At 40.7% G+C, this 20,577-nt stretch overlaps 1 protein-coding gene and 1 non-coding gene across 2 annotated transcripts; both read right to left on the bottom strand.

Moving 5' to 3' along the window:
• Nucleotides 1-3,733: 3,733 nt before the first annotated feature.
• LOC138414652 (olfactory receptor 1P1-like) lies at nucleotides 3,734-4,693 on the bottom strand. Its single transcript, XM_069542387.1, has one exon. It carries the CDS (start codon nucleotides 4,685-4,687, stop codon nucleotides 3,734-3,736), a length of 954 nt encoding a protein of 317 aa, XP_069398488.1. The 5' UTR covers nucleotides 4,688-4,693.
• A 2,478-nt stretch (nucleotides 4,694-7,171) lies between these two features.
• On the bottom strand, nucleotides 7,172-7,278 carry LOC138415506 (U6 spliceosomal RNA). Its single transcript, XR_011247264.1, has one exon. It is a non-coding gene; the product is annotated as a U6 spliceosomal RNA (small nuclear RNA).
• Nucleotides 7,279-20,577: the final 13,299 nt, after the last annotated feature.

The following is a 20,577-nucleotide window of genomic DNA, read 5'->3' as shown; positions in this document are numbered from 1 at the left end:
AAGCTCTTCCCTCAACTTTTTGAAAGGCTTTGTATGAAGCCAAACTAGTCTGAGTTCAGCCAAACTATTTTAAGATCAACTTAGAGACTTGGATGAAATGTCAAGAATCAGACATAGAATCCAGCTTCAAGTGCTGAGGGGTCAAATGACATGCTCTATACTTTGAGGAAGAGAGCATCATGCAGGTGAAATTTCAATGGAAAACAGAAGCTAGGAGGGCTCTGGACAGAAAAATTCCCACTCCTTTCTCCCTTCTGTGGATTACTCTGAGGTGCAGTCTCCCCTTGAAAACCCTCTAAATGAATTCTCTGTGCCAAACTCACTTATAAGTTGATTGACTTACTATTTCTCTTTGCAGCTTGTTGTGAAGCAACAATCAGTACATTAATGGATCACACACTACAGTTCTTCACATTTTTCTTGCCTTTCTTCCCTTTTTTCCTCACCATCCTGATTAAGGTTTATGCCTACTAAACAAAGTGTCAGCATTTTAATAACTGTCTTAAGATCTGCTGTTTACAGTTTCCCTGGGATTTTCTACATGGACAATCATATTATTTGCCAATAGAGACAAATTTGCTTTACTTTTCCTTTCCAATTGTATGACTTCTTGTCTCTTGCCTTATTGCACTGCCTAGAATTTCCAGTACTTTGGATAGAGACTATGATTGATGACATTGTTGTCTGTTTCCAGTCTTAGAGATAAAGCATTTGGTCTTTCACTATTAAATATATTACTTTAGATTTTAAAAGATGCTCTTCATCGGGTTCAGGAAATCCCCTCCTATTTCTAGAATTATTATCATGAATGAATGACAAATTTTGTCAAAGATTTTTCTGCCTCTATTGAGATAATTCTATGGGATTTTCTCTTCTTAAAGCTTACAATGTTGTGAATTAAATTACTGAATTTTTAATTTTCAATGTGCCTTACATTCTGAGGATAAACTCTACTTGGTCAGTTTAAGTAAAACTGTAAATTTGCCACGTTCTACTTTGTAATATTTTGCTTAGGATTTTTGTGTTTGTGATCATGAGATATTTATTTCCAGTATTCTTTTTAAAAAAATAATAGTTTTGTCTGGTTTTGGTTTCAATGTAATGTTTGCCTTATTAATTTAGCTGTAAAATGGCCTCTCCTTTTCTGTTTCTAGAAGTTGGAATAGAATTTGTATTATTTATTCTTTAAACATTTTAATTCTCCAACAAAAGCACCTGAGCCTGGATATTCTTCATTAGAATGTTTTAACTACAAACACAATTTCTTTTTTTTAATTTAAATTTACATAATTCTTTAATAGCACTGAAGTTCAGGCCATATCATTCATCTGAGTAAGCTTTTGTAGTTTGTTTCTTTCAGGGAATGGACCTATTTTATGTAACTTATTGCAATAATGTGCACAGTATTATCCTATTTTTTCTTGGTCAGTCTTGCTAAAAATCCATTTATCAATCTTTCCAGTGACAGCTTTTTAGTTTGTTGAACACAGTTTTGCAATTCTTTATTTTATTGATTTCTTTCACTATCTTTTTTTCTCTTCCTTGTTTCTTTAGGATTCCTCTTATTGCTTTGTCTCCAACTTATTATTCTGGATCCTTAGGTCATTTGTTTTCAACTGTAGTTCTTTCTTGATAAGAGAAGGATGTCTCAGACACCACACAATTAGCAGCCATTCTCATTTCTGCCACTCCATGGGAAAACTTCTATGATCACTAGGAAGAAAGTATCTTCGTTTGTATTTCAAAAGTCTTAAAAGATTTAGAGGGTAACCAAGTGAGTGCTCACCTGTTTTCATCAGCTCTTCATGCTAGCAGGGATTTTTTTGGAATTAATTAATTAATTTTAATTGGAGGCTAATTACTTTACAATATTGTAGTGGTTTTTGCCATACATTGACATGAATCAGCCATGGGTGTACATGTGTTCCCCATCCTGAATCCCCCTCCCACCTCCCTCCCTATCCCATCCATGCCTCAGGGTAATCCCAGTGCACCAGCCCTGAGCACCCTGTCTCATGCATCGAATCTGGCTGGTGATCTGTTTCACATATGATAAGATACATGTTTCAATGCTATTCTCTTGAATCATCCCACCCTTGCCTTCTCCCACAGAGCTAGCAGGGTTTTTAACTGCCATCATGGCACCCCATTGTAGCAGAGGCAGCTGATTTTCCCCTGATACAGGTTTCTGCTTCTTCCATACTAATATAATGTTAGCAGGGCATACGGGCACCAAGTATAATGAATACATTTCCCAGGCTCAACTGCAGGCAGTTGAGGCCAAGTGATCAAGTTCTGGCCAATAAGATATAAAGGAAAGAGGTGTATGCGTTCTCCAGATGACCTTTCCTCTTTTCTATTGGATGAAATAAAGACTTATTGGCAGAAGTTTAACAGTCACCTTGGATCATAATATGGAATCATTCTTTAAAAAAAAAAATTTACTTATTTGGCTGCACTGGGTCTCAGTTTCGACTTGTGGAACCTTTTATATGTGGCATGTGGGACCTGGTTCCCTGACCAGGGATCCAACCTAGGCTCCCGGCATTGGGAGTGCAGAGTCTTAGCCACTGGACCACCATGGATATCCCTGGAACCATTTTTTAAGGTTGGCAGAGAACCAAGAGAGAGGCAGCCTGGCTCTTTGATGATTATGTAGTCAACCTATTATGAGACTGTTTATTTGTACAGGAGAGAAAAATAAATGCTCAATTTTCTTAAAGCTACAATTATTTAGAGCTTCTCTCTTATAATAGCCTAACCACTATCATTTTCCCTACAAAATCCTGGTTAAGTAGGCAGGAAACTATCAATAATTTCATTCCACAGATGAGAAGACTAGACTTATACAAAGTAAAAGGAGGTACTTATGTTAGAATCCAGGTCTCCTGGGAACCACTCAGGACTCACTTTCCTTTTGAAACTGTGATGAATTTGTTCCATGTTCTTGACTTTAGACAATGTCTCTGCATTCACTCTTGGTCTCCATCTGGACTTGTGAATTTTATGCTGTAGAAATAAAAATCATAAGTTCCAACTGTCTTTCATTCAGTCTTGGCTGAGACTAGAGGGCACACATTTCAACAGAAAGAACTTTGAGAGGACGCAAGATTCCTTTATCTTCTCATTATAAACTGTTCATAAGCCTATTTACTGAAAATAACAGATAATTCCTGCACTGCTGAGAGCTTTGCTTTAATGGTTGCAAGGATTTTTGATTCATAACCTTCATGTACTATTTATGTAATTTCCTCTTCTTATAGGAAAAAATATACTTGTTCACTGAAAGTTGTAAACTCTTTGCCATCCAATATTGACTTGCTAATATTTTGATTATGAACCACTTTCCATGACTCCACTGATCAACTTTTCTTTTACTTAGAGTATAGCTGCTTTACAATGCTGTGTTAGTTTGTACAGCAAAGTGAATGGTCAACTTTTGATAAATTACTATAAGAGGTTATGCAAACTTTTAGAATTATGATCATTGCAAAAGACATTCACTCATGTGAAAAATAAGCAAAACAAGTGAAAAAAAGCAACTCTTAACAGAGTAAAGAAAGATGCAAAGTCTTGATTTTCTTTAGTAATATCAAACTCATGGTGGAGAGGCAAGGGAAGAGAGTGGCAATAAGGTATGTATGTGGGATTTAGAAATGAGACACTTGAGGTAGAAATTTCTGTGATGTTCCTCACTGAGGGGACAAAGGACACCTGCAGTTTCTCTGTCAAGTCACTGACCACAGGAGAAGGACACTTTGCCCCTGAGAAGTCTCCCCAGGGCCCCTTGCATGTCCTTGTTCCGCAGGCTGTAAATGAAGGGGTTTAGCAGAGGAGTCACCACTGTGTACATTACGGCAGCTGCCGTATCCTCTGCTATTGAATTGGAGGAAGAAGATGAGGGAAACAGATAAGCCCTGATCACAGTCCCAAAGAACAAGGCAACAACAGCAAGGTGGGATCCACAGGTAGAGAAGGCCTTGTACCTTCCTTGGGCAGAGGGGACCCTGAGGATGGCTGAAACAATGTGGATATAAGAGACCAGAATGAGCCCGAAGGGGATTAAAATGACTGCTCCCCCCACGAAGAGGAGCACAAGCTCATTGACCTGAGTGTCAGAGCAAGACACCTTCATCAGGGGTCCCAGATCACAGAAGAAGTCGGGAATGATCTTCTTAGAGCAGAAGGAAAGTCGGAATATGAGGAACGTGTGCGTCATGGCAACAAGATTTGTAAGGGTCCAGCAGGCAGTAACCAGGATGAAACAACACCGGCGGCTCATGACCATGGCGTAGTGGAGAGGGTGGCAGATGGCCACATAGCGGTCATAGGCCATTGTAGTCAGGAGAAATATGTCCATGTCCCCAAATGTCAAGAAAAAGTAGAGCTGAGTCAGGCATTCTACATAAGAAATGGACCTGTTCTGGGTCTGGATGTTCACCAGGGCCTTGGGGACAGTGGTGGAGGTGAAAAGGATGTCTGCACAAGACAGGTTGGCGAGGAAGAAGTACATGGGTGTGTGAAGACGCGTGTCAGTGCCAATGGCCAGGATGATGAGGAGGTTCCCAGCCACCGTGACCAAGTACATCCACAAGAATACCAGGAAGAGCCTGTGCTGCTGCTCTGGCTGCTCAGAGAGTCCCCAGAGGAGGAACTCAAAGACGCTGCTCTGGTTCCCTCCTGCCATGAGCCCAGAAGTCAGAGAAAGGAACTTTGGATGAGACCCACTAACCTTCTCTAAGCATATTTCACTCTACACGATCCCTAAGGGTGCCAGTCTCTTAGGTCTAGAGAAGAAAAAAACAAGAATGATCTTAATTTACTTGTATTGATCACATACTATGTACATTAAACATTTTTACTGAAATCTACTAGATACAATATTCTAGGAAGTGTAGGAAACAGTTTAAGGAAATTAAACTAGATTTCTTGGTTTATTTCTCTATATTCTTTTCTGTCCCAAATTTCTTTAGTTGTAGTTTCTTCTTCAGCTGTATTCACAGGAAAGTCTAGACCCCTTCATTCATTCATTCATTCCACACATATGAGGTACTAACTCTGGACCTGGTAGAGTGCTAGATAAATAAGAATATGATAATCCTTAAATTCAGAAAAATTTCAATTTAATGGGAGAGACATAACTGCCTATTTTAAAATTCTGTAAAATTTTGATTCAAGGTTTTTCCCCCACCCTCCCATTCAGCTGCCTTCAAATCACTCTCAGACAGCAGACTTCACCTGGCCTGGTCTATCATGTCCAAAAGTCAACATTCTGAAGACACAATCTATTCTCTGTTCTAGTGTGTCCATGTTCAGTCGCCCAGTTGTGGCCAACTCTTTGTGATGCTATGGATTGTATCCTGCAAGGCTCTTCTGTCCATAGAATTTTCCAGACAAGAACACTAGCTGCTGCTGCTGCTAAGTCTATCCATAGAATTTTCCATACAAGAACACTAGCTGCTGCTGCTGCTAAGTCACTTCAGTCATGTCAGACTCTGTGCGACTCCATAGACAGCAGCCCACCAGGGTCCCCTGTCCCTGGGATTCTCCAGGCAAGAACACTGGAGTGGGTTGACATTTCCTCTAGAGTGGGTTGCTATTTCTTCCTCCAGGAGATCTTCCCAACCCAGGGATCAAACCCACATCTCTTGCATTGGCAGGTGAGTTCTTTACTACTCGAGTACCAGGGAAGCCCTATTATCTATTCCACCAGAAACCAATTTAATAATCAAACAGCTATTTAGTAAATATATGTAAGATAACTCAAGTTATTATAACAACAAAGAAGAAATCATAATCCCTAGTTTCTGAAATCTCAAAATCTGGATGGATGTGCACACACACATACACTCACACACACACACACACACACACCCCTCTACTACAAAGCAGACTGAGGCAGAAAAGAAAGGCTTTCTGGGCTATAAATGTACTTGCAGATCTTGTCAGCAGGCTAGGGAGCTGGAGATTTGAGTATAAGGTGGAGGAGGGATTGCAGGCTGAGGTTAAAGCTGGAAAGGGAACTAAGAGCCAAATTTGGAAATATCTGGAATGGAAAGTAAAGGATTTAGAACTTAATTCTGTATGTTCAGAAGGCTCAGCCAGTAAAGAATCTGCTTGCAATGCAGGAGACCTGGGTTCAATCCCTGGGTCAGGAAGATTTCCTGGAGGAGGGCATGACAACCCACTCCAGCATTCTTGCCTGGAGAATCCCATGGACAGAGAAGCCTGGTGGGCTACAGTCCATGGGGTCACAAAGAGTCAGACATGACTGAGCAACTAAGCACGCACACAAAGCTACTTGAGGAGGAAGTGATGTCAGTACCTGAGCAGGTCCAGTACATGAAAACCCTGTTCCTGTCCCATGTGTGAAACCAACTGAAGGTCAGACAAGGAGTCGGTCAGTCAGATGGAGGGAAAACATCACCTTTGTTGCTGAAAAAGACGAGGTTGCAGATTTTATCTTAGCTGTGTTCACTAAGTGACATTTTTAATATACTTCCAAAATTAAATCTATTTCCCCTTTCACAGGCTCAGCTGGACAATCATGGGGCTCTTCCGTATGTTCAGTTCAGTTCAGGTCAGTCGCTCAGTCGGGTCCAACTCTTTGTGACACCATGGACTGCAGCACACCAGGCCTCCCTGTCCATCACCAATTCCTGGAGTTTACTCAAACTCATGTCCATTGAGTTGGTGATGCCATCCAACCATCTCATCCTCTGTCATCCCCTTCTCCTCCTGCCTTCAATCTTTCCCAGCATCAGGGTCTTTTCAAATGAGTCAGTTCTTCGAATCAGGTGGCCAAAATACTGGAGTTTCAGTTTCAGCATCAGTCCTTCCAATGAATATTCAGGACTGATTGCCTTTAGGATATTTCCTTCCATATGTAAATATACATCAATTTTTAAAGCATTTGTCCACCATTACAAATGTGAGAAGACAATCACAGAATGGGAGACAATTCTTGCCAATCATATATCTGATCAGAGATTTTTGTGTGGGGGCTTAATAAACATTTATTGGATTAATGAATAAACAGCAGGTGCTTAATATGTCATCTAGGAATTAAAGAATAAGTGAGTAAATAAAATACTTTATAATATTTCATTTTCTAAAGATATACTATGCCAATTTTCCATTTATTTTGCCATACTGGATAGATACCTTTTTAAAAAATATGAAACACTTCACAAATTTGTGTGTCATCCTTGCACAGGGGTCATGATAATCTTCTCTGTATGATTCCAATTTTAGTAAATGTGCTGCCAAAGCGAGCACTGATCAGAGACTTTTATCTAGAATATAAAAAGAACAATTACAGTTCAATAATAGAAAGAAAATTAACCCAAATTTAAAATGAGTAAAGGATCTTAATAGACATTTCTCTAAGAAGGTATACAAATGAGCAATAAGCATACAAAAACTGTTCAATACCATTGGGCTTCAAGGTAATACACATCAAAATCACAAGATAGCACATCAGGTCCTCTAGGATGACTAGAATCAATCAGATAACAAGTGTTGTCAAAAATATGGAGAAATTGGGATCCTTAAAAACTGTTCATGGGAATGTAAAATAGTTCTGTCCCTTGGGAAAACAGTCTGGAAGTTTCTCAAAAGGCTAAACAAAGAATTTTCATATGACCCAGCAATATCACTCTCAGGGATATACCCAAGAGAAATGAAAAACATATGTCCACACAAAAACATGTACACAAATGTTCATTGCAGCATTCTTCATAATAGACCAAAACTGAAAAGGATCATGAACTGGAGAATGGATTAATAAAATGTGGCATATCCATACAATCAATCAGTGTTTGTCAATAATAAGAAGTGAATCACTCATACATGCTAACAACATGGATTGATCTTGGAAACATTACCCTAAGTGCAAGGAGCCAGACACAGAACAATGCATTGTGTGATTCAGTTTATATGAAATATCCTAACAGGCAAATCTGTAGAGACAGAAAGCAGATTAGTGGTTGCGTAAGGCTGGGAGGGATGGGCGAGTTGGAGCAGGGTGGCTAAGGAATGTATGGCTTCATTTCAGGGGTGATGAAGACATAAAATTGGTTGTAGTTATTACTGCATGGTTCAGTGGATATGAACATAAAAAGTCATTGAAATGTATATTTCAAATGGGTGAATTGCATTATATATATTTACATTATATATTGAATTGCATATCAATAAAGCTCTTAAACTTTTTAACTTCTTTGAAAACACTTAATAAAGATAAGCCATTTTCTAACTTACTCAAGAAAAAATGAGAGGCAGGGAGAAAAAACACAAACAAGAAATGACAAGGGGGATATAAACTGAAAAAGCAAATTATTTAAAGTCACTGCACTATTTAGCAAGAGGCCATGCAAACAAATGTGTAATTCTAAATGAAATGATTCCTCCATTGTAAACTCACATTTTCCTTTGGAGAATGAAATGTACCAAAAATTACCCTGGTAGAGATGGAACGTCTAAGCCAGCAACATTCCCGAAAGAAAAAAAAAATGCTATGGCAATCATTTTTCTCGTGGTAATACCACGATAGGAACTGCCTTCAAATCTCAGTGGCTTACAAAAACAAAGAGTTATTTCCTCACTTATGATGGATGTTGGGGTTTCCCGTGTGGCTCAGTGGTAACGAATCCACCTGCCAATGCAGGAGACACAGGAGATGCAGGTTTAACCCCTGGGTTGGGAAGATCTCCTGGAGTAGGAAATGGCAACCCACTCCAGTCTTCTTGCTGGGAAATTCCACTGACAGAGGAGCCTGGTGGGCTACAGTCCATGGGATCTCAAAAGAGTCAGACACTGCTGAGCTTGCACACATGTTACAAGTCAGCTGCAAGTTAACTAGCATTGCTTCATGTATCTTCTCCATGTGGAGATCCAGGCCAAAGAAGCAGCCCATCGTTGGGACATGCCATTCATAAAGAAAAAAAGGGAAGAGCAAGGGAGCTTATGGAAGTGCACAGTGATTCTTTTTTTTTAATATGTAGTTACTTGGCAGCACTGGGTCTTTGCTGTGGCATGTAGGATCTTCGGTTGTGGCATGTGGAATCTGGTTCCCTGACCGGGGATCAGACCCAGGCCCCCTGAACTGTGAGCATGGATTCCTAGCCACTGAACCACCAGGGAAGTCCCAGCACAGCCATTCTCAAAGTTTTTGCTTGGAACTGGAGCACATCACAGTCATTCAACTTCATCAGTAAAAACACAGCAGACGGATGCACAACCTCAACTTCCCACAGGGAGGCAGTGCAAGTAACGCAAAGAACAAGGGGAGCTTTTTCCCTACCTTCCCCCAAAAAGGAAGAAAGGAGAAATAAACTGACATCAAAAGTACAATCTAGCATGTCCGTCAGCAATGTGTTCCCAAGAGCAACACGCAGAAGCGGGGAGAGGGGAGGAAGGTAAGTGATGTCTAGAGAGGCCAGAAAGGGGAGGGGCTCACCTGGACAGGGCAGGACGCAGCACGCCAGGCTGCATGTCTAACTCCACAGGCTCAGAGCAAGACCCTCCCAAGAAAAGAGCATCCATAAAGTCAAACAGCAAGATAGCTGATTCATGTTGTTGTACAGCAGAAACTAACACAACATTGTAAAGCAATTATCCTGCAATTTTAAAAGTCAAACAGCAGAGCAGGTTCCTGCCAGAGCCTCCCTGCAGAGGAAGGGAAGGATACCAGAGAAGGGGGGCAGGGGGAGGACAGTGTTAAAGGAACAGAACTTCCATTCAATGCATCCTACCAGAAGCCCAATCCTTTGAGCACCTGATGTGAAGAACTGACTCATTGGAAGAAACCCTGATGCTGGGAAAGACTGAAGGGGGGACGAGAAGGGGACAACAGAAGATGAGATGGTTGGATGGCATCACCAACTCGATGGACATGAGTTTGAGCAACTCCGGGAGTTGGTGATGGACAGGAAGCCTGGTGTGCTGCAGTCCATGGGGTCACAAAGCATTGGACATGGCTAAGCAACTGAGCTGAAGCCCTGACCCAAGAACATCCTAATTTCCAGGGCCACTGGAAGCAGACACTGCTGTCATCCTTTGCTAAGACGAAACTGAGGTTCAAAGATGCTGAATGATGTGCCCCAAGGTCATACTCTGATCACTAGCAGAATCTGGATCTGCTCTTTACTCTTGTGACTTCTACTGCCACTGGTATACCATACTTTAGAAGAGAGAAAGGCCAGAAGAGCTGACAGTTGGGCTTGGATAGCATCCTACTGGCCAACTAGCTGTTCATGCCGATGCTCTTCTACTGATGGCCAACAGATGCCATCCTGGGTACCCTGAGTTCCCTCCATTGGTGCCTGCTTGATCCTGATTATCTCCCTGTGACCTGTCCATTCAACACTACCATCTGACACTGCCTGCTCTGTTAGCACCAAATACGATATTTATCAGCTTCTTAAACACACAAGATCCTCTCAATATCACCCTCCCCCCAATCCTCATCACTGGATGTTCTCAGTTATCCTTCCTTCTGCCTGGAACACTCTCCAGCACCACTTCCCACCCACCTGTTTCTGCTTCGGGTCCTGCTCATCCCTGGGATTCCAGCACAAACATCCCTAGGAGGATTTCTCCAGCTCCCTGCATCTTGCTGGGTGTTCTGATGTCAACCTTCACACCCCTCTTCCAACACCTAGATAATTTACAATATCTACTTCTTTAAGTCCAGGCTTCAACACCAGAATGAAACCTTTGGGAACTGAGGGTCTCTGTGTGTTCTGTTCACCACGTGCTTCCTCGGTGTATAAGATAATGCCAGGCACCAAAGAAATGTTCAAGAAATCGACCATGTCTGAGTGTATGAAGGCATGAACACTGGAGGAGGCAGAATTCAATGCCTCCATTTTACCTTCAGAAAACTGAGTTCCACAAACACAAGAGAAGCAAAGAGGCAGCTGCCCTGAATTCCTGTGTGGATGGAAGGATGGGTGCTATACCCATGGGCCCTACATTCAAGGAGTCCAGAACCTTGTACTGACATAGACCAGCTTCAGCCTTGCCTTGACCGAGGGTGCACATTCCCAATTCCCATCCAAGCTTGGGCCACCCAATACCAAGAATCAGTCTCAAGGGAAGGAATTTCCCAGTCAAAACACAGACTCCCCTTTTCAGAGTGCCTGGCTTTCTGAGTTTCCCTGAAGGGGCTATTAACAAAATATGAAATCCTCAGCCATCCTAGAAAATTCGCCTTGGACTTTTCTGTGTATGAAAGAAACTGTCCTTCACACTGTCCAGGGGGCAGAGGAGGGCTGGTTCTAAAATCCCCTGCTAGGCTTCCCTGTTGCAGCTCAGTGGTTAAGAATCTGCCTGCCAGTGTAGGAGGCATGGGTTCTATCCCAGATCCAGGAAGATTACACGCATGGCAGAGGCACTAAGCCTGTGCACCACAACTACTGAGCTTGTGCTCTAGAACTCAGGAGCTCCAACTACAAGAACACGTGCAGTGACTACTGAAGCCTGCGTGCCCCAGAGCCTGCACTCTGCAACCAGAGAACCCCCTGCAGTGAGAAGCCTGAGCACCGCAACTAGCGGGTAGCCCCCGTTCGCCGCAACTCGGGAAAACAAAGACCCAGGACAGCCATAAGTAAATCAATAAATAATACACCCCCCCCCCACCCTGTTGTCTCTGTGGAGCCCTTCTGGGCATACCAGCCTGCAGAGAAACTACTTTGCCTGGTTTTCCCCATCACCTATTGACTGTGCCCTCGTTTTAGGCAGCTCCCATAAACTGCCTGGGAAATCTCTCGTCTTCTGGTGAAAAGACTTTTAGGTTTACATCATCCTTCCTCCCAAACTATGCAAGTGTCAAGATTTCATTATGCTTTTCTTAACAAATACTTAGGTCTTTTCCTCCCTTCTTGACCTGACATTTCAGAGATTGAGAGAAAGCTTTATCTACCTTCACAGTCCTCACTGCACCAGGACAGCTTGGGCAGTGTTTGCTGTTGTGCATGGGGGCTGTACTGGGGCTTGTGTTCCACTCCAGCTGTGGAGCTTACCTTCCTGCCCATGTTCATCAAGGACGACCTACTGCTTCTTCTTCAAAGGTCTACGTCATTGGAAATTAACATGAAAAATCTGCTTGAGGACTCAGAGGCTGTTCCCATGTGGAGCAACGAACGTAAAAACAGGCTCATGTCCAGGTTGCCTGCTTCTGGGGCAGGGTGCAGATGGGAGTGTTTCTGTTCACTAACACCAGGACCTCCAGAGTAACCCTAGGGTTCCCAGCTCTGGGCTATAAGGGCAATTGTGCTATTTATGTATTTCCCAGGTAGCCTCAGGGAGAGCCCTCTCAGGGGTCCTGTGAGAGTTTGAAGCTTAGTAATTGCCCCATGCCCTTTACATCCCCTCAGGAGCATTGCTGAAAAGGGGGAAGGATGTGGTCCAGCAGCACTGGGATTTCCTTTCAGAAAAGTTACTAACTGTCTGTCTCTTGGGCTGACTAAAACCTTCCCTAGGAACTTGCCTGCTGGTCCAGTGGATATGAATCTGCCTGCCAACGCAGGGAACACAGGTTCAATCCCTGGTCTGGAAAGATTCCACATGCTGCGGAGCAACTAAGGCCCCGGGCCACAACTGCTGAATCCTGCAAGCTCTTGAGCCCCACGCCACCACAAGAGAAGCCACCACAATGAGCCCTCGCCTTGCAACTGGAGAGTAGCTCCTGCTCACCACAACGAGAGAAAGCCTGCATGTAGCAACAAAGACCAAGTACAGCCAAAAATAAATGTAAAACTTCCCTCACCTGGTGAAGGAAATTGACATCCAAGGCCAAGAAACACAGAAAGTCCCAAACAGGATGACCAAAGAGACCCACATGATGGCACATTACAACTGAAATGCCAGAAGTTAAAGATATAGAGAGTCTTCAATGCAGTAAGAAACAGCTAGTTATGTACGAGGGAACACCCATAAGACTATCAGCTGATTTTTCATCAGAAACTTTATAGGCCAGAAGGGATTAGCATGATACAGTATGTCCCCTACATACAAACCTTTACGTTTCGAACTTTCAAACATGAGAATGAGCATTTTCATGTCCAATCACATAAGTTAGCAGATAGAATTGAATCCAGCAAGGAACCAGAAGCTGCGTCATCAACATCAGGTGTGAGTGAAAATGCAGCTTGCCTTCCGTCTGCTATTGCTGAATATCCTTTAGCTTTCATCTCCCACCCCTTCTCCCTCTTCCAGTCACTAACTCGTCCTGCCTGCTCACTTAATGCCAGCCCCTGTATGCCAGCTGTTATACTGTACTACTGTACTTTTCAAGGTATGGTACCATAAGATTAAAAATGTTTTATTTTTTATGTTTGTTTTTTATGTATTATTTGTGTGAAAGGTATTAGAAACCTTTCACAGTACAGTACTATGTGAGCTTCCCAGGTGGCACTAATGGTAAAGAACTCATCTGCCAACGAAGCAGTTGTAAGAGATGTGAGTTTGATCCCTGGGTTGAGATGATCCCCTGGAGGAGAGCATGGCAACCCACTCCAGCATTCTTGCCTGGATAATCCCATGGACAGAGGAGCCTGTCAGGCTCCAGTCCATGGGATCATGAAGAGTCAGATATGACTGAAGAGACTTAGCATGCATGCAGGAGGCTCCAACTATATATTGGATTGTGTTAGTTGGGTACCTAGGCTAACTTTGCTGGACTTAAGAACAAACTGAACATATAAAAGCACTCTTGGAATGAAACTCACTCATATGTAGGGGACTTAGTATAGTACTAAAAGGAAAAAACTTACAATGTGGAATATTCTACCTGGCAAATTTAAATTTCGGAGTTGATAAAGACTTCCCAGAGAAGCAAAATTAAAGGAGCTCATTTATGTACCAATAAACAAGCCTTACATGAAATGTTAAAGGAGATGCTTTAAATTGCAAAGAAAAGGCTGTAACTAGAAACAAGAAAATTACGAAAGAAAGAATCTCACCATTAAAGGCAAACACAGAATAAAGCTAGTGGGTCACTCACCTATAAAGTTAGTTCAGTTCAGTCGCTCAATCATGTCTGACTCTTTGTGACCCCATGAATTGCAGCACGCCAGGCCTCCCTGTCCATCACCAACTCCCAGAGATCACTCAAACTCACGTCCATTGAGTCAGTGATGCCATCCAGCCATCTCATCCTCTGTCATCCCCTTCTCCTACTGCCCCCAATCCCTCCCAGCTTCAGAGTCTTTAAATGGACTGATTGGATCTTCTTGCAGTCCAAGGGACTCTCAAGAGTCTTCTCCAACACCACAGTTCAAAAGCATCAATTATTTGGTGCTCAGCCTTCTTCATAATACAACTCTCACATCCATACATGACCACAGGGAAAACCAAAGCCTTGACTAGACGGACCTTAGTCGGCAAAGTAATGTCTCTGCTTTTGAATATGCTATCTACGTTGGTCATAACTTTTCTTCCAAGGAGTAAGCGTCTTTTAATTTCATGGCTGCAATCACGATCTGCAGTGATTTTTGAGCCCCCCAAAATTAAGTCTGACACTGTTTCCAACTAGTGTTAAATGGTCACCACACCACTCCATTATAGAATCTGAATCTGACTCGCGGTTTATCTTTACCAGTGCGTTGGATATTTTCATATGTTTTCATGTTACTAATTCATGACCTTTCATTTCAGGTTGAAGCACTCCTTTCAGCATTTCTTGTAAAGCAAGTCTGAAGATGATGGAATGTCTCAGCTTCTGTTGGTTAGAAAAAGACTTTCTCTCACATTTGTTTCTGAAGAACAACTTTTCTGAGTAAATTATTCTTGGTTTGCAGTTTTTTTCATTCAGGCCTTGAATATATCATCCTACTTCTGCTGATCTGCAAGATCTCTGCTGAGAAATCTTCTGATAGCCTTATAGGAGCTCTCTTTTACAAGATTTTTTTCCCTCTTACTTTTCTTACAGATTTATTTTTCTGATGTTAATTTTGCCTAAAATGTCAGTGAAAATCTCTGTTTTGGGTCTTTTTCATTTCTGTCTGCTGTCAGCAGAGCAGTCTCATTGTCTTCTAAATTTTTGTCTGACTTATGCTCTATCTTTTTAAAATATCTTAAGTTCATGAAAAAATAATTTATATAAAAAATTATTCTCTTCACTTTCTTAAACTGTTTGCAAGGATAGTTTTTTCTTCCAAGCATGTAAGGTGTTACTTCCTTTCTCTTATATATTTCCTTTCTCTTATATATTTCATATGTCATTTCTACTGTTATCTTTTTTCACTTAAATTATTTTAATTGGAGGCTAATTAGTTTAAAATACTGTATTGATTTTGCCATACATCAACATGAATCTACCACAGGTGTACACATGTTCCCAATCCTGAACCCCCCTCCCACCTCCCTCCCTGTAACCATCCCTCTGGGTCATCCAAGTATACCAGCCCCAAGCATGCTGTATCCTACATCGAACCTAGACTGGCGATTCATTTCTTATATGACATTATACATGTTTCAATGCCATTCTCCCAAATCTTCCCACCCTCTCCCTCTCCCACAGAGTCCAAAAGACTGTTTTATACATCTGTGTCTCTTTTGCTGTCTCGCATACAGGGTTATCGTTACCATCTTTCTAAATTCCATATATATGCGTTAGTATACTGTATTGGTGTTTTTCTTTCTGGCTTACTTCACTCTGTATAATCGGCTCCAGTTTCATCCACCTCATTAGAACAAATTCAAATGTATTCTTTTTCATGGCTGAGTAATACTCCTTTGTGTATATGTACCACGGCTTTCTTATCCTTTCATCTGCTGATGGACATCTAGGTTGCTTCCATGTCCTGGCTATTATAAACAGTGCTGCAGTGAACATTGGGGTACATGAGTCTCTTTCAATTCCTATTTCCTCGGTGTGTATACCCAAAAGCGGGATTGCTGGGTCATAAGGCAGTTCTATTTCCAGTTTTTTAAGGAATCTCCACACTGTTCTCCATAGTGGCTGTCTAGTTTGCATTCCCACCAGCAGTGTAAGAGGGTTCCCTTTTCTCCACACCCTCTCCAGCATTTATTGCTTGTAGACCTTTGGATAGCAGCCATTCTGACTGGCATGAAATGGTACCTCATTGTGGTTTTGATTTGCATTTCTCTGATAATGAGTGATGTTGAGCATCTTTTCATGTGTTTGTTAGCCATCTGTATGTCTTCTGTGGAGAAATGCCTATTTAGTTCTTTGGCCCATTTTTTGATTGGGTCATTTATTTTTCTGGAATTGAGCTGCTTAAGTTGCTTGTATATTTTTGAGATTAGTTGTTTGTCCATCGGTTCATTTGCTATTATTTTCTCCCATTCCGAAGGCTGTCTTTTCACCTTGCTTATAGTTTCCTTTGTTGTGCAGAAGCTTTTAATTTTAATTAGGTCCCATTTGTTTACTTTTACTTTTACTTCCAGTATTCTGGGAGGTGGGTCATAGAGGATCCTGCTGTGATGTATGTCAGAAAGTGTTTTGCCTATGTTCTCCTCTAGGATTTTTATAGTTTCTCATCTTACATTTAGATCTTTAACCCATTTTGAGTTCATTTTTGTGTATGGTGTTAGAAAGTGTTCTAGTTTCATTCTTTTACAAGTGGTTGGCCAGTTTTCCCGGCACCACTTGTTAAAGAGATTGTCTTTAATCCATTGTATATTCTTGCCTCCTTTGTCGAAGTTAATTTGTCCATAGGTGTGTGGATTTATCTCTGGGCTTTCTATTTTGTTCCATTGATCTATATTTCTGTCTCTGTGACTGTACCATACTGTCTTGATGACTGTGGCTTTGTAGTAGAGCCTGAAGTCAGGCAGGTTGATTCCTCCAGTTCCATTCTTCTTTCTCAAGATTGCTTTGGCTATTTGAGGTTTTTTGTATTTCCATACAAATTGTGAAATTATTTGTTCTAGCTCTGTGAAAAATACTGCTGGTAGCTTGATAGGGATTGCATTGAATATATAGATTGCTTTGGGTAGTATACTCATTTTCACTATACTGATTCTTCCAATGCATAAGCATGGTATATTTCTCTATCTATTAGTGTCTTCTTAAATTTCTTTCACCAGTGTTTTATAATTTTCTATATATAGGTCGTTAGTTTCTTTAGGTAGATATATTCCTAAGTATTTTATTCTTTTCGTTGCAATGGTGAATGGAATTGTTTTCTTAATTTCTCTTTCTATTTTCTCATTATTAGTGTATAACAATGCAAGGGATTTCTGTGTGTTGATTTTATATCCTGCAGCTTTACTATATTCACTGATTAGCTCTAGTAATTTTCTGGTGGAGTCTTTAGGGTTTTCCATGTAGAGGATCATGTCATCTGCAAACAGTGAGAGTTTTAATTCTTCTTTTCCAATTTGGATTCCTTTTATTTCTTTTTCTGCTCTGATTGCTGTGGCTAAAACTTCCAGAACTATGTTGAATAGTAGTGGTGAAAGTGGTCACCCTTGTCTTGTTCCTGACTTTAGGGGAAATGCTTTCAATTTTTCACCATTGAGAATAATGTTTGCTGTGGGTTTGTCATATATAGCTTTTATTATGTTGAGGTATGTTCCTTCTATTCCTGCTTTCCGGAGAGTTTTTATCATAAATGGATGTTGAATTTTGTCAAAGGCTTTCTCTGCATCTATTGAGATGATCATGTGGCTTTTATTTTCAATTTGTTAATGTGGTGAATTACATTGATTGATTTGTGGATATTGAAGAATCCTTGCATCCCTGGGATAAAGCCCACTTGGTCGTGGTGTATGATCTTTTTAACATGTTGTTGGATTCTGATTGCTAGAATTTTGTTAAGGATTTTTGCATCTATGTTCATCAGTGATATTGACCTGTAGTTTTCTTTTTGTGTGGTATCTTTGTCAGGTTTTGGTATTAGGGTGATGGTGGCCTCATAGAGTGAGTTTGGAAGTTTACCTTCCTCTGCAATTTTCTGGAAGAGTTTGAGTAGGATAGGTGTTAGCTCTTCTTTAAATTTTTGGTATAATTCAGCTGTGAAGCCATCTGGACCTGGGCTTTTGATTGCTGGAAGATTTCTGATTACAGTTTCAATTTCCGTGCTTGTGATGGGTCTGTTAAGATTTTCTATTTCTTCCTGGTTTGGTTTTGCAAAGTTGTACTTTTCTAAGAATTTGTCCATTTCTTTCACGTTGTCCATTTTATTGGCATACAACTGCTGATAGTAGTCTCTTATGATCCTTTGTATTTCTGTGTTGTCTGTTGTGATCTCTCCATTTTCATTTCTAATTTTATTGATTTGATTTTTCTCCCTTTGTTTCTTGATGAGTCTGGCTAATGGTTTGTCAATTTTTTTATCCTCTCAAAAAACCAGCTTTTGGCTTTGTTGATTTTTGCTATGGTCTCTTTTGTTTCTTTTGCATTTATTTCTGCCCTAATTTTTAATATTTTCTTCCTTCTACTAACCCTGGGGTTCTCCATTTCTTCCTTTTCTAGTTGCTTTGGTGTAGAATTAGGTTATTTACTTGACTTTTTCTTGTTTCTTGAGGTATGCCTGTATTGCTATGAACTTTCCCCTTAGCACTGCTTTTACAGTGTCCCACAGGTTTGGGGTTGTTGTGTTTGCCTTTTCATTCGTTTCTATGCATATTTTGATTTCTTTTTTGATTTCTTCTGTGATTTGTTGGTTATTCAGAAGCGTGTTGTTCAGCCTCTATATGTTGGCATTTTTAATAGTTTTTCTCCTGTAATTGTGATCTAATCTTACTGCATTATGGTCAAAAAAGATTCTTGGAATAATTTCAATTTGTTTGAATTTACCAAGGCTAGATTTATGGCCCAGGATGTGATCTACCCTGGAGTAGGTTCCATGAGCACATGAGAAAAAGGTGAAATTCATTGTTTTGGGGTGAAATGTCCTATAGATATCAACTAGGTCTAACTGGTCTGTTGTATCATTTAAAGTTTGTGTTTCTTTGTTAATTTTCTGTTTAGTTGATCTATCCATAGGTGTGAGTGGGGTATTAAAGTCTCCCACTATTATTGTGTTATTGCTAATTTCCCCTTTCATACTTGTTAGCATTTGTCTTACATACTGTGGTGCTCCTATTTGGGGTGCATATATATTTATAATTGTTATATCTTCTTGGATTGATCCTTTGATCATTACTTAGTGTCTTTCTTGGTCTCTTTTCACAGCCTTTGTTTTAAAGTCTATTTTATCTGATATGAGTTTTGCTACTCCTGCTTTCTTTTGGTCTCTATTTGCATGGAATATCTTTTTCCAGCCTTTCACTTTCAGTCTGTATGTGTCCCTTGTTTTGAGGTGGGTCTCTTGTAGACAACATATATAGGGGTCTTGTTTTTGTATCCATTCAGCCAATCTTTGCCTTTTGGTTGGGGCATTCAACCCATTTACACTTAAGGTAATTATTGATAAGTATGATCCCGTTGCCATTTACTTTATTGTTTTGGGGCATGGTTTATACACCCTTTTTGTGTTTCCTGTCTAGAGAATATCCTTTCGCATTTGTTGGAGAGCTGGTTTGGTGGTGCTGAATTCTTTCAGCTTTTGCTTGTCTGTAAAGCTTTTGGTTTCTCCTTCATATTTGAATGAGATCCTTGCTGGGTACAGTAATCTGGGCTGTAGGTTATTTTCTTTCATCACTTTAAGTATGTCTTGCCATTCCCTCCTGGCCTGAAGAGTTTCTATTGAAAGATCAGCTGTTATCCTTATGGGAATCCCCTTGTGTGTTATTTGTTGTTTTTCCCTTGCTGCTTGTAATATTTGTTATTTGTGTTTGATCTTTGTTAATTTGATTCATATGTGTCTTGAGGTGTTTCGCCTTGGGTTTATCCTATTTGGGACTCTCTGGGTTTCTTGGACTTGGGTGATTATTTCCTTCCCCATTTTAGGGAAGTTTTCAACTGTTATCTCCTCAAGTATTCTCTCATGGTCTTTCTTTTTGTCTTCTTCTTCTGCAACTCCTATAATTCGAATGTTGGAGCGTTTCATATTGTCCTGGAGGTCTCTGAGATTGTCCTCATCTCTTTTTATTCGTTTTTCTTTTTTCCTCTCTGATTCATTTATTTCTACCATTCTATCTTCTACTTCACTAATCCTATCTTCTGCCTCCATTATTCTACTATTTGTTGCCTCCAGAGTGTTTTTGATCTCATTTATTGCATTATTCATCATATATTGAACTCTTCTTTATTTCTTCTAGGTCCTTGTTAAACCTTTCTTGCATCTTGTCAATCCTTGTCTCCAGGGTATTTATCTGTGATTCCATTTTTATTTCAAGATTTTGGATCATTTTCACTATCATTATTTGGAATTCTTTATCAGATAGATTCCCTATCTCTTCCTCTTTGGTTTGGTTTGGTGGGCATTTATCCTGTTCCTTTACCTGCTGGGTATTCCTCTGTCTCTTCATCTTGTTTATATTGCTGCATTTGGGGTGGCCTTTCTGTATTCTGGCAGTTTGTGGAGTTCTCTTTATTGTGGAGTTTCCTCACTGTGGGTGGGGTTGTGTGGGTGGGGTTGTTCAGGTGGCTTGTCAAGGTTTCTTGGTTAGGGAAGCTTGTGTCGGTGTTCTGGTGGGTGGAGCTGGATTTCTTCTCTC

Source organism: Ovis canadensis, chromosome 11 (genome assembly GCF_042477335.2).
Source record: "Ovis canadensis isolate MfBH-ARS-UI-01 breed Bighorn chromosome 11, ARS-UI_OviCan_v2, whole genome shotgun sequence".
Classification (NCBI taxonomy): domain Eukaryota; kingdom Metazoa; phylum Chordata; class Mammalia; order Artiodactyla; family Bovidae; genus Ovis; species Ovis canadensis.
The sequence above is the reverse complement of the archived record's forward strand: the minus strand, read 5'-3'. Positions and strand labels throughout refer to the sequence as shown.

Coding starts and splice junctions, on each gene's coding strand:
- LOC138414652 (XM_069542387.1), bottom strand. CDS start 4,687: ATGGCAGGAGGGAACCAGAGCAGCGTCTTTGAGTTCCTCCTCTGGGGA.